Here is a 14675-nt window from a genome sequence, read left to right on the forward strand (position 1 = left end):
TGTGCAAGATAATTGCCCGATACATTGTTCGCGTACTGTAAAGGAGTGGTTTGGTCAACACAAAAATGACATCAAGGACATTCCCTGGCCTGCAAGGTCACCCGATTTAAACCCAATAGAAAATGTATGGGGTGTCATTGTCCAACGATGGGACAATCAAAACGAAAGAACACCGGCAGCATTGGAAGCACATTGTTTAAAAATTTGGGACAATATTCGCGGTACCGATTTGTGTCAAAACCTAGTTACGTCAATGAGATCCCGTTTACAGGCAGTTATTAATAACGAGGGAGGTTACACAAAGTATTAGTGTATCATCTTATAAGTAGTGTTTAGTGAATTCCGTGTTTAGTGATCAATAACAATAAAAAAAAATATTTTGTGGATAATAATGTAATTAAAGTGTCATTTGTTCAAAATCTTAACTAAGTAAGTATGTCACGACAGTAGAATTCAAATTTATACAGTGTGGAAAAACTACCCAGTTTTATTCGTTTTCTAAAATAAAATAATATTTTTATTAGGTAAACTGAGTTTATCTACTTATATTATGAGCGCATTCCATCCAAGGCCACTCTGTATAAATTGTTATCTACGCTACAGCATAGTTTTTTTTTTTCTCTATTTAACCTGCAGTGAAGTTATGTCGTTATGATATAGATAAGCAAATACCTACTTTACTTAATCAGGTCAGTAATATAACACTTTCGAGGTTTCAGCTGGCAAATACGTAAGATATATAGAAGATCGGATTCTCGATTTATCATATAATTATAACTTGTTTTAATTTCAAAGCATTTTTTTGTATTTTTCAATAATACAAATAATCTTTTTTTTTACATCACCATCAACTCTGTTTGTTCCCTGCTATAAGGGAGAAAGTCACAATTTTCTAATGTGGCTTTCCATAGAGAAGGGTCCATATTATGCTTCATGTGCAGTAAGGTCTGAATTTCTGTTAAAATTTTAGATGAAAAGGACCTTATTACATTTACATCACCAAGTTTATTTAGGCGCGGAATTCCATTTTTTCCTTGTGTAAGTGTTTTTTTAAGTTTAAAAATAATTTTGATACACAATAATTTGTTTAGTTCTGTTGACGTCAACAGTGCACATGGTAGTAAATATATTTTCACCTTGGGCTTTTGAATCTTTCACTACGCTCAGGCAAATACCTTCGTAGTAAATATTTAAAATTGCTTCTTTTATTAATCAATATTCTGTTATAATACTTTGTTACATAGCAGTCCGATCTTCTATTTTAATACCTATTATTTTTATTGTGGTGAAGCTTCAATCCTTTTCCGTTTTGCGGAAATGCTACTTAAGCTTTAATCTCAATAAAATGTTAGGTGCTTGCCATTTTGAAGAACTAAATAACAGCCCTATTATAGATAGTTGATGGCATAATTTTGCTAATCAAATAAACTGATTTCTTCAATTGATTGTCAGCATGTGTAATACACAGAGACTAGCAAGGTAAACATACTATATTGTTAAGTTAGATTCCTTCTGTCGGTTTAAAAATATTCAACTAGTAAAATATTTATAGATGTAATGTAATAATATAAATATGCCATTAAGTATAATTAAAATGACTTCTAAATAAAGGATTAATAATAATAAGATTAATAAGTGGTTTAATGTTTATGAATTCCTAAGGAGAATCCAAAATACGAGTACACCCAATAAGTAAGTATTTAATAACTGTGAAAGTGATTTTATTTACCTAATTCTTGGTTATTTTTATCACTAGTACCGTATAATGAATTAATGATAAACAGTGTTGATATGGCTAATAATCGAAACACGATTACGACAAAAATTTAACTATTATTTATAAATGTAAAAGCAAAATACCTATTTGATATAATAGGTAATAGTAAGAACGGTAATAGTCACATTTCGGCGCATTTAATGGTCTAATGCTACAACTCGAAGTATTTAAGAAACCCATTGTGCCCGTTATCGGCTATTGATAAGGCACTTTTCTAACTTAATAATACGATACTACTCTCCTGGCCGATTTCGACCACGGCGACTGTTTCAATCTCTATTTCGTTGGTGCGAACCCACAAATACCCGTGCACATGACGGGCAGCAAATAATATGTATTGTATAACTTAGTAAATTATCATTGTTTCCAACCGGCACAACGAACTTTGCTTGACCAGTTTTACCGCTGCAATTATCAATATTATCATGCATTTTTTACTAAAGGTTAGGTTAGGTAATTGTGAAGAATATTTTTATCAGTATGATGTTTGTTTCGAGAATTTAGTGATGCCGATAATTGGTATAAATGGCTTAAGTCTCAATGAGTCAATGGCACTTAAGACTATTATAAGTGAGCGAGTGGTCACATACCCACTAAGTCATAAAAGTTGCTACACTGGTTGATAAGTACTACGTAAGACCACAGATTATAACAGCTCTTGCTATAAGATATTACAGATGACTTCTAATGGTATATAACTATTATTATTTGGGTAAATAATATTACGTTATATGTACTCCATTTATATTATTATTCAGAAACGAAAATTTGATTTTTAATTCGTTAAATAAGTCCGTTTGGCCAGCAACGCCATCTAGGTAAATATTTGAACACCTTATTCAATCCGACCGCAGGCACGTGCATGCGATAATCGACCTAGTGGTTTCCATGCTGCTATGGCCGCGAGTGTACTTGCGGCAAAACCTTTAAATTTCGTTTTCGCTCGAAAAACCGCTATTTTTAAACCGGCTTTTAGGGAAACGCTTTTATTAAGGTTTCTTTTGATTAACCGCTTTAGAACAAAATAAACCGGTTTATTCCGCAGTATGATGAGTAGGTAATACTGTTCTAACCAAACAAAAAAGTCGCTGGGTGAACGCAGGTATTTACGCGGCGTCGAATAAACCGGTTTATTTCGGTTAATATAAAGTTCTCATAACGTTCAACATAAACCGGTTTTAACCGGTAAAAAACAAACCGGTTCCGAGCCTTGATATCCGGTTTATTTTTCAGGTCTGACGGCGTACTAGCGATAGCGTTCAGAGAGTACGCCATGTCCATCACCCGGGACCGAAAGTGGATTCTTTTCGACGGGCCCGTGGACGCCGTGTGGATCGAGAACATGAACACCGTGCTCGACGACAACAAGAAGCTGTGCCTTATGAGTGGCGAGATCATTCAGGCGAGTATTTCATTATTCAACTTACATACATACGCAACAACATCCAAGTGTACGAAATGAAGCACCACATAACTCGAAGAAAAATATGGGCAGTAGTTATGTAAACATAATTTCTATTTAATAAGTCAAAGAGAAAGATATAAAGTAAACGAATTGATCGTGACGTCACTCCTTCAGTATTTCATAGTACTTAATTCCATATTTCACAGTGTTTGACAGTTCAAAAGAAGCTGATTTGACTAGTAGGAAACTAGCCTAAGTATTTCCAATATATGATTATTTTTTGCACCATAAGAACCTGTGAGACGATTTTCATCAAAACCTTGTAGATGAGATAAAGTTCCAAATAGTATGTAATTCATTTATTTTTGCAGATGACCAACAAAATGAATTTAATATTTGAACCGGCCGACTTGGAGTTCGCCTCCCCGGCCACCGTGTCTCGGTGCGGTATGATCTACATGGAGCCTGAACAGCTGGGTACTAAAAAAATATATTCCTTAAGGCACTGGTCCCACCGCGAGCTAGTAAGCTATGAGCTATCGCACTCCCGTGTATATTACCAATGCCTCTAAGTGTCCATAGCTGGATTCGAACCAGCGTCCTCCGTTTTAGCCACGGATGCCTGAACCACTCGGCCATTCGGCCACGGTCACAAGGTTCGAAATTTTCAAGTATATGACACAATCACCGAAGGTTTGTGTCGCCCCCTACAATCACTGAGGTAGAAGAGATGGTTCGACCTCTTTATACGTAATCAATTAATTTTTTCACGACCTTTTTGTGTACGATTACTTGTGACACTTATGGTTACGAAAGTTTTTGAACGTTGGAATTAAAAAAACGCCTCATCATCAAACATTACCTCGTCCCAGGCTGGCGCGCGTTCCTGGCTTCATACAACACGTGGCTCAGCAAGAAGCTGATCCCGGAGCAGTTCGACCTGATCATGGAGCTGATCGACTGGCTCGTGCCCGCCATCTTCGATTTCATGAGCGGGAAGTGCAACCACTTCGTCTCTGTTGGCGAAATACATCAGTTCTTCGTAAGTGTTTTGGAAATTATATATTAAATACTAGACCTTCAATTTAGATCTCTAAAATAACCTATAACCAGAAAATTAAAATTTTGAAAAAACCCCCGACCGCGACCTAGTGGACCGATTTTCATGAAACATGGCTAAGAACACTCCCGACTAACACAGCTTTCAAATAAAAAAAACTGAATAGAAATCGGTTCATCCGTTCAGGAGCTACGATGCCACAGACGGACACACACACATACAGACAAACAGACAGACAGACAGACAGACAGACAGACAGACAGACAGACAGACGGACAGACAGACACGTCAAACTTATAACACCCCGTCGTTTTTGCGTCGGGGGTTAAAAATGTTGAAATAAGATGAAATCTTAAGCTCGCGCCCTTGGAGTTCATCATCAAAATAAACATAACACTACCAACTACCAAACGTCTCTACACGTATTATCTCTCCGTAGTACAGTCAGCAGCAGAAGTTCCGTAGCGGGCAAGGTGTTCAAAATGAACTTGACACGATCTTATTTTTAAGACAATAAGAGCGTGTTAGGGTCATTGTGAACACCTTGTCCGCTACGGAACTTCTGCTGCTGACTGTATGTATTATCGGAAGAGGCTATGTCTCGTTTTAGTTGCTGATTATCATTACATTCTTTTGTTTTATTACTGCTTTGCTTTTTCCGATATTTAAATTAAAAAATTCTACACTCTGTCACATTTTAGAATTTGTTATGTGCTATGATTTTCAGTCCTTCACCCGCTTGTTGACTTGTCTGCTGGAGAACGAGAACCAATTCAGCACCATGTGGCTGCAGTGTACCTTCGTGTTCTCCCTGCTCTGGGGTCTGTGCCCTACCCTCACGAGTAAGTGGAAGTTGTGGAATGAGCTACCTTCTGAGGTGTTTCCCTTGCGCTATGACATGGGTTCTTCAAGAAGCAGGTATTTAGGGTTCTCAAAGGTCGGCAACGCATAAGTGGTTCGCCTGATGTTGCTTATGTCCACGGGCGGCGGTGACTTCTTCCCATCAGGCAGCTCGTCTGCTCGTTTGCTGCCTATATCATTAAAAAGTGAATGCAGATCAAGGACGTACTTATAGCCTATTTCTGTCGGCAGTATGATTAGGTTTCTTATAGTTCCTGAAGGTACATAAAACGCCTTAAATCGTCCACTGACCTTACAATAATGATCAGACATCGTAACTTTTCCAGCCATTTTGGTGCAGTATTGTCGCGGTGAAGAGATATGCCTGAAGCCAACTGGAACAGTCAATTAGGATTAATAACAGTACCTACTTATAAAATGAGCCTTAATTGATCAGCTACGCAGAAATCACGTACTGTATGAATTCCATGCCATGCTGCACCAAAATTGCTGAAACAGTTACGATATTTGATTTGATTTGCTGATGTTGGAAGATATGTTACAGAACGAATTGTAAAAGACAAAGATTTAGTATTAAGTAAAATGTTATGGAACAAATTTCACTACTTTTTTTAGGTGACAGCCGCAAATCCTTTGATGTTTTCTTCCGCAAACTTTTGGATGGGCAAAACGCGATGTATCCAAAACCGAAATCGTTTAAACTTACCAAGAATCAGCTTTTCGGTGACAAGGATACGGTGTATGACTACGTGTATGATAAGAGAAATAACGGGACCTGGATACCGTGGATGGAGTTGGAGAAAGAGGGACAAATTGCAGCAAACGCCAAGGTGAGTATAGGATAATACCTACCTCATGTAGAAGCTATGCTTCTGTTAGTGCACTCTGGAAACTCTGTTGTCAGTCTACTTATTTTAACCACTTTGGACGCTTTATTCTATATACATAGGCATAAGTAATTTATGGTACAGTCAGGTGAAGAGAAAAGTAGACCCCCTGCATACAAATTTGTATGACAGAAGGGTCTTACTGTACCAGCTTCGATCGGCTGTATTAATTGTTCCCCCGATGATTACAATTAAATTGAAAGTGTTTCAAGTGGAAGACCTAGGCGAATTTCTCTCGACGAAATCGGTGAAATATTGCAAAAAGAGAACGTTACGTAGCCATGATGCACAAACGCTCACAATAATATCGATTTCGTGGAGGTAGCTATCTCTATTGGCGCTTCCGTATTGGCGTAACAGAGCCAGACTGCGTTTCTATCGGCGTCTAGCGTCAACGATTGTCATTCGACTAGGCCGGCTGGTCAGAAGTACTCGGAACCGATGAGCATGTACATATCAACAACGTTATAAAAGTGCGTGAAGCTAAAGTGGTCTTGTCAGGATCGTAGCGAATGGGAATCCGTGATATCTGCCTACCTCTCTGGGAAACAGGCGTGAGTGTATGTATGTATGAAAGTGTAAATAACTGAAGAATCGCATTAAACTGCGCTCATAAACTAAAGTAGGTCAGGCTGAGCACGTGTTGTGAGCCAAATTTTAGCAAAATTATTTTGTTATTTATTTCCAAATGGGGATGATTACTTCAAGACTATTTTTAGGTGAACGACCTCATAATCCTAACGAACGAGAACGCGTGCCTGCGCTACTTCGTGTCGAAGATGGTGCACTCCAAGATCCCGATTCTCCTCGTGGGGCCCACTGGTACGGGCAAGTCCTCTCTGGTGCTGAACTTCCTGCTGTCGCTGCCCAAGGAGCGGTACATCACCAACACCATCAACTTCTCTGCTAGGACTACGGCTAATCAGGTCAGCTCCTTGAGGATACTTTTGGCCATTTGTGTCTGTAATTTTTCTTGCCAGGATACTTTCTATTTTGAGGGACCTTTTACATCCCTCATTTTATATTTTTAATTATTTTTATAAATCTCCGCCCGTGTGCTCCCGTGTGGTGACGGGTTAAGAATTTCACCACCCCCTTTCTTCCCGTGGGTGTCGTAGAAGGCGACTGTGGGATATGGGTTAAATTGGCGTAGGCGAGAGGCTGGCAACCTGTCACTGCAATGTCACAGTTTCGTTTTCTTTCATTATTTGAAGGTGGCACCTTTAGTTTCATCCCTCATTTCATACACAGGCGTGATTTTATGTATGTATTATGTTTATAAATGTAAATAAAGATTACTTAGGTATTAGGCTGTTGGATTTATATCTGAATGTTTTTTGTAATGTCAACGTATGCATAGTTCATGTATTGTGCCTATTGACGTGTAAAAGAACCCTTGTGGCTTACTTGCTGAATGAACGTTTGTATTTTTACATATATTACGTCTATGTCTATGTGGTGTTTCAAGGGTCTTCATACTTCTCTGCATTGAAGTCTTATTTCTGTTAAGATATAATATAATAATTGTCCTCACTGTTTTTGAAGCATAAGGAGCCACATTTTATTGATATTTCAACGTCCTTAATACTAGTAAAAACATTTTATCCACTAGTTTTTTGACCTTCTAGACTGCAAAATTGATATTATTATGTCCAAAGTTGATAGAAGAAACAGGAAAACGCATATTTTGCGTATACAGGAGAGGAACGTCCATGAACAAAAAACTCGGAAGTAAAAAATATCTATTAATTCCACACTCAGCGTTAAAATACAACTTTACTTTATTTCCTCTTTTCTGTTTTGGTTGTTGTGACTATTAGTATAACAATATTTACTTAAGGATTTCGTAAGTCATATCACCGTAATGTTACTTTAGTTGCATTCATTACTTTACTGCTAGCGGTGTCTTAAACTGACATCTTAAATACGTATTTCTTTCTAGTGCGTCCTTTTTGTAGACGACCTCAGCATGCCACAAAAGGAGGTGTACGGAGCGCAACCTCCACTGGAGCTAATTCGGCAATGGATAGACCATGGCCACTGGTACGATCTCAAGGAGATGGTCAAGCAAGAAGTGGTTGACGTGGTAAGTGACCCCGAAGACGCTGTCAGCTTTTTCTCTCTGGATTGTCAAGCTAATATGCTGAGCGAGGAAGTTGCCAGCTCTTTGGTCTCCGGTGGCGTCTTCTAGTCTCTTCAATAAGTCTTTGAAGAGGGTCTCGACGCCGGTTGGATTTTTTTTCTAATTATTAATTTGTTGGCAGTTGTTCGTCTCAGCCATGCTCCCTCCCGGCGGTGGCTCCAACCTCATCTCTTGGCGGCTGACACGGCACACGTTACTGATCGCTCTCGATTCCTTCGAGGACAACACCCTCAACAAGATCTTCGTCACCATCATGGACTGGCATTTCAACAAAGGCTTTAATGATACTCTTATGAGGCTAAGTAAGGTAAGTAGGCATTTTCGCGAGAATAATGAAAAAAATATTTTTTTAATAAGTAAATTTAATGTTTTTCCTACTGAGAATCATAAGCCCTTGCGATCCTACTAGGTGAAAAAAAGCGTCCCAAATTATTTTTTTCCACTTCGTTAAAAACACTTTGTACCGCGGTTACAAAGTGGAAAGTATTCAAAAATAATAGAAAATTTTGGGACCTTTTTTTGTCCCTTGTTTTTGTTCTAAATCGAAATAGCTCGTGATTTTGATTAGGGAAAACATAAAATACCTACCTTAGAAAAATATTTTTGGTGATTCTGCTCTCGAAAATACCCAAGTGGCAGATTATGTAAGTAACAATATAAAGCCTTGAATTTGTTTAATAACTTGTATGCTATTTTTTTACGACAGAACGTGGTGTCAGCGACAATGGAAGTATACAAGACAGTGACGGTCCAATTCCTCCCGACGCCCAGCAAATGTCACTACCTGTTCAACTTGCGGGACTTCGCGCGCGTCATCAAGGGAGTCCTGCTGGTGCCCGCGAGCCACATGAAGGAGATGAACAAGCTGGTGCTGCTGTGGATACATGAGACGTACAGGGTCTTCTATGACAGGCTGATTGATGATGCCGACAGGTGTGCTTTTACTGGTTGCCTTGTTACTGTCGATACCATTCTAGCTTTTAAAAATGATCCAAATGGTCCAAGATCTTTACGGTTCGGTAGAAGTGGATAAACTGGCCTCCGACATAAAATATATATTGGGAAATATCATACGATTTTAGATCAAGGGTCAGAAAGAAGGCACACGTAGCCGTAGCCCAATCGACTATATGAAACTTGGTAACTTATTGTGAAACAACTAAAAACTAAAACATGAGATTTAAAAAAAAAGCCATTTATTCGTCTTTTTTTTTACATGTGTTGTGTTTGTTCTTGTCTGTTACTTCTTTTTCTCCCCTCATTGGGTGAAGGCCTCCTCCATCTCTTTCCAAGTGTCCCTATCTAGGGCTAGCGTCATCCACTGTTTCCCTGCGGCCTGGGTTACATCGTCAGCCCATCGTCTGTTTGGTCGACCTTTGCGCCGCTCTCCTGGTGGACCTTTCCATTTTGTTACCTCAATGGTCCATCTTCGGTCAGAGTAGTTCGGTCAAAACATGAGATATGCGACATAAACTCAAGACTGTATTCCCAAAAGCGATAGGCAAGTTTCAGTGCTAATCTTCTAACAATCAAGGGGCTAAAAAAACAAATTCTGACGTTCCAGTGACATACTTTGAACTCATATTAAAGTTTCAGTGGACTTCTTCGACTCCACGTGAGGAAAGGGGGAGGTGAAACTTTTAATCCGTCACCACACGGAAAATAGTGTGTTGAATTCAAATAATAGGGAACTTGACTGTACTTAAAATAAAATATTGTATACCATGCACGAAATAAAGCATCAGATAAATATAAGAAAAACATATGGATAGAAGTTATTTTTAAATCCAATTTCTATTTAATAAATCGGGTTCTATTTAATAAATATAAGTATAAAGTAACTGAGTTGACCGTGACGCCACTCAATTTGATTTCATATTAATTCCATATTAGCAAAATGTTGAAATTCGTTTTGACAGTTCTTAAAAAGAAGCTGATTTGACTAGGAGGCAAGTAGCCTATTAATCAATACTATTTTTCAGACAAAAGCTATTCGAAGTGATTTACAAAGCCGTGTATGCGAATTACCGGGTCCACATGGACCAGGTGATGACGGAAATGGGATACATCCCGGACGGCGAGAAGCTGAACAACAACCACGCCACCAACGTGTTCTTCGGGAACTATATGGAACCAGACGCGGACCCCAAGATTTACGATCAGGTGATTCCCCTTTTGAAGGAATGACTATTGAAAGACAAATAAGACATAACAAAACAAAACGAGACAGGACAAGACGGGACAAAACAAGACTTAGGCACTGGTCCCACCGCGAGCTAGTAAGCTATGAGCTATCGGCTATAAAAACGAACAAAAGATAATCACTCCCGTGTAAATAAAAGAGACACGGCGATGTTTATAGTTACTCGCCCAGCGGTGAGCTATCAAAATCGCCGTGTCTCTTTTATTTTCACGGGAGTGCTTATCTTTTGTTCGTTTTTATAGCCGATAGCTCATAGCTTACTAGCTCGCGATGGGACCAAAAAAGACCGAACAAGACAAAATAATACCCCGATCTTCAAGGTAGAGAGCTAGAACCATGAAGAGTAAAGTTAAAGAAAAGAAAATATTGAGATACACTTAAAAAGAGTCTTCTAGCTTTACAGGTGCCATAGCCGAATGGCATTTCTGCGACGCGAAACGAAAACGAAACGCCGCGAAAGGTAGTCTGGCTCTGTCACGCCAACACGCAAGAGCGAGATAGATATCTACGAGAGTTTCGTTTCGTGAGCGTTTGTGCCATTCGGTTACGTACCCTGGTATCTTTAGCCCGTGATATTGTCTCCCAGGTGACGAATCTCGACGACATGGCAGTGAAGATGGAATACTACCTGGAGGAATACAACGTGGTCTCCTCGTCGCCAATGGCCCTGGTTATGTTCCGATACGCTCTGGACCACATATCCCGGTGCACGAGGGTGCTATTACAGGATAACGGTAATAAGTTTTATCACAAAAAAAAATTGGCACAAGCTTTTATCGCCGACTGCACTTTTCTTTCAATAGTCTTCTACTCTCCAAGACGTTTCTAAAAACCCCTTGCTCGATGGGAATACGACATTTCATTACACCTATGGCCACCTTTCTACTCCATGTTCAGATCAGCTCCATGATATCATAACATTGCATTGTCACGTTTACATGTATGCAAAATTTTTAGCTCAATCGGAAACTGGAAAGTGGGTCAAATTTATCTTGCAAGAATTGATTACGAAAAGAATTGATTAGAGTCACAATGCCTGAATTGTCTGATTATAACTGTATCGAACTTATTGAAGTCTAAGTACGAGTACTTATATTGACCGGGATATAGACCGTGATTACCTTTTTGATTTTTGTCGAGCTCCCGATATTTCGACGCAGTTGCATGCATCATGATCACGGAAAACTGACGAAGGCAGGTGGATGTTAAAGTTGCATAGACAGCGCGCGATCTACCCTCCTTCGCGCGCGTCGGCTGCGTTCACTTTCAGCGTTACCACTTGTCGCATTCACACTCGATCTAATCTAATGAAAATAACCGTGAATCATTCAAAACTCTTATTGAAGTCTAAGTAATTAAGTAAAGGTTCCATCATTATACCATTAAAACGAGATTTTCTTGTGCCTTTACAATACATATCGGATAACATGAAGTAAATGTGGCTTATTTATAACCTACAAGTACCTATAGATCACCTCAGTAGAAGCTTCGGAATAATTTACTTATTTGAGCTTTGTACCAAAATCGCAAAATCTGATAGTTGTCTTCTTCGATACAGAGACGTTTATCATTCTCGCCGTTACTAGGCAACCTTCTGCTCGTCGGCGTCGGTGGCAGCGGTCGCAGCAGCGCTGTCAAACTCGCTGCCAGTATACTCGAGATGAATGTGATCCAGATCGAGATCTCGAGAGTGTACGGACAGAACGAGTGGCGGGACGATATACGCAAGTTGCTCATGAAGGCTGGCATCATCGGGAAACCACTGGTCTTCCTGTTCGCTGATAACCAGGTGAGACAATGTTGATGAGACCTGGGGAACCTACTCCTGGATATCGATGGTTGCTAGAGCAGCAGTGAAGTAGCTAGTGGCTAGCATTCTCGAGATGAATGTGATCCAGATCGAGATCTCGAGAGTGTATGGACAGAACGAGTGGCGGGACGATATACGCAAGTTGCTCATGAAGGCTGGCATCATCGGGAAACCACTGGTCTTCCTGTTCGCTGATAACCAGGTGAGACAATGTTGATGAGACCTGGGGAACCTAAATACTCCTGGATATCGATGGTTATTAGAGCAGCAGCTACTTCACGCTAGCGGCTAGCATTCTCGAGATGAATGTGATCCAGATCGAGATCTCGAGAGTGTACGGACAGAACGAGCGGCGGGACGATATACGCAGGTTGCTCATGAAGGCTGGCATCATCGGGAAACCACTGGTCTTCCTGTTCGCTGATAACCAGGTGAGACAATGTTGATGAGACCTGGGGAACCTAAATACTCCTGGATATCGATGGTTATTAGAGCAGCAGCTACTTCACGCTAGCGGCTAGCATTCTCGAGATGAATGTGATCCAGATCGAGATCTCGAGAGTGTACGGACAGAACGAGCGGCGGGACGATATACGCAAGTTGCTCATGAAAGCTGGCATCATCGGGAAACCACTGGTCTTCCTGTTCGCTGATAACCAGGTGAGACGCTTGTAGACGACGGAACTAGAGGTACTGACCTCCGTGCTGCGCGCGTGCTGGCAACCTAGCCGGTATGGATGCCGCTGCCAGCGCGCGTCTTTTGTTTATATGAGCTGTCAATTGGCGATAAATTTTTCGTTTGCAAATTCCTGTTCTTTTCCTTTAGTGTTGTGTATGTAATATCACACAAAAAGAAAGCCGCAAAAGTATCTGACATAATCGTAATATTTCTAGAGCGTGAAGCGTTTTTATGTAGGTAACATTCTTTTTGTACCATAATATTATTTCCCGTGACCGTACGAATCAGCGAAGATTTGGACAAAATCCAATATTAACTATTAATATCTGGGCAACCGAGCTTCGCTCGGTTCTGTTTCGTATCCTTGACATGTGTCGCCATCTAGTTCAAAAATGAATAGTACCTACATCGAGCGAAAGAATTCTCAGCCTTAACAACACAACTACTCCACACGAGATGGCGCGCATTTCGCCACAAAAACTCAAATACTGTATTTTTCTATTCGTTTTAGCCTTGACCTGTGTCGCCATCTAGTCTTTGCAATAAATAGTACTTACATCGACCGAAAGAATTCTGTCTTAACAGTACAACTACTGCACACGAGATGGCGCGCGAAGAAAAACGCATGAAAACTCGAAAATTCGCGTTTTCCGGGACCTAAGGATAAGTTAGACCGATTTTTCACCCCCAAAAACCCCCACATAACAAATTTCTGCGAAATCGTTAGAGCGGTTTCCGAGATCGTCAGTGTAAATAAATATAAATATATATATAAATAAATAAATAAATATACAAAAATTGCTCGTTTAAAAGTATAAGATTTTAACGAATGAATCTTGTTTCAGATTATGTACGAAGGTATGGTTGAAGATATAAACATGCTGCTTAATACTGGCGATATTCCGAATCTGTATGGCATGGATGAGAAGGTGGAAATTTTGGACAAAATGCAGGCTGCTGTCAGGGAGTCGGTAAGTTATTCAGTATGAACTGACTGCTTTCCAAATCTCTCTATTCCTCTTCTTCTTATCTTAATTTATCAGGGGTCGGGCTTCCTTGTGCATCGGCGCAAGGATATTTTATCCTAGTGCCGTAGCCGAATGGCATTTCTGCGACGCGAAACGAAAACGAAACACCGCGAAAGGTAGTCTGGCTCTGTCGCGCCAATATGCAAGAGCGATAGAGATAGATATCTGCGAGCGTTTCGTTTCTTGAGCGTTTCGTGAGCGTTTGTGCCATTCGGCTACGTACCCTGGACTGTCGTTGATGTAAGTTTCTGTGCTCTTAAATCCTTCTCCACAGTCGTTGGACTCGTTGGTCGTCTGCCTCTACGACTTGAATCTCTATTATACGTACTATTGTTACCTGCATTACCAGTGAAATCAAAGTTGTGTAGACAGCGCGCGATCTACCCTCCTTCGCGCGCGTCGGCTGCGTTCACTTTCAGCGTTACCACTGGTCGCATTCACACATTCGCGCGCTGTCTGCGCAACTTTGACATCCACCCTTTGTTAGTTTTCCGTGATCATGATGCATGCAACTGCGTCGAAATATCAGGAGCTCGACAAAAATCAAAAAGGTATTCACGGTCTATATCCCGGTCAATATAAGTCTAATGAAAATTACCGTGAATCATTTCTAAACTGTTAATTTTGATGTTGTCCTACAGGGCAGGAAGATGGAGACGACCCCGCTAGCCATGTTCGGGTTCTACGTGGAGCGCGTGAAGGCGAACCTTCGCATCGTGATGGCCATGTCGCCGATCGGGGACTCCTTCAGGAACCGGCTGCGGATGTTTCCCTCGCTCATCAACTGTTGCACCATCGACTGGTACACTCAACCAATTTGGA

At 40.4% G+C, this 14675-nt stretch overlaps 1 protein-coding gene across 1 annotated transcript in view; it reads left to right on the forward strand.

The window, feature by feature from the left end:
- LOC125233105 (dynein axonemal heavy chain 3-like) overlaps positions 1 to 14675 on the forward strand; it is an 84586-nt gene that overhangs the window by 35474 nt on the left and 34437 nt on the right. Inside the window, 15 exon segments of the mRNA XM_048138967.1 lie at positions 3011 to 3179; positions 3554 to 3659; positions 4055 to 4224; positions 4970 to 5084; positions 5719 to 5933; positions 6710 to 6916; positions 7603 to 7698; positions 7933 to 8076; positions 8255 to 8440; positions 8840 to 9066; positions 10116 to 10296; positions 10923 to 11070; positions 11923 to 12125; positions 13671 to 13796; positions 14495 to 14655. Coding sequence (XP_047994924.1) covers positions 3011 to 3179; positions 3554 to 3659; positions 4055 to 4224; positions 4970 to 5084; positions 5719 to 5933; positions 6710 to 6916; positions 7603 to 7698; positions 7933 to 8076; positions 8255 to 8440; positions 8840 to 9066; positions 10116 to 10296; positions 10923 to 11070; positions 11923 to 12125; positions 13671 to 13796; positions 14495 to 14655 — 2454 coding nt within the window.

This window comes from Leguminivora glycinivorella, chromosome 14 (genome assembly GCF_023078275.1).
Source record: "Leguminivora glycinivorella isolate SPB_JAAS2020 chromosome 14, LegGlyc_1.1, whole genome shotgun sequence".
NCBI lineage: Eukaryota > Metazoa > Arthropoda > Insecta > Lepidoptera > Tortricidae > Leguminivora > Leguminivora glycinivorella.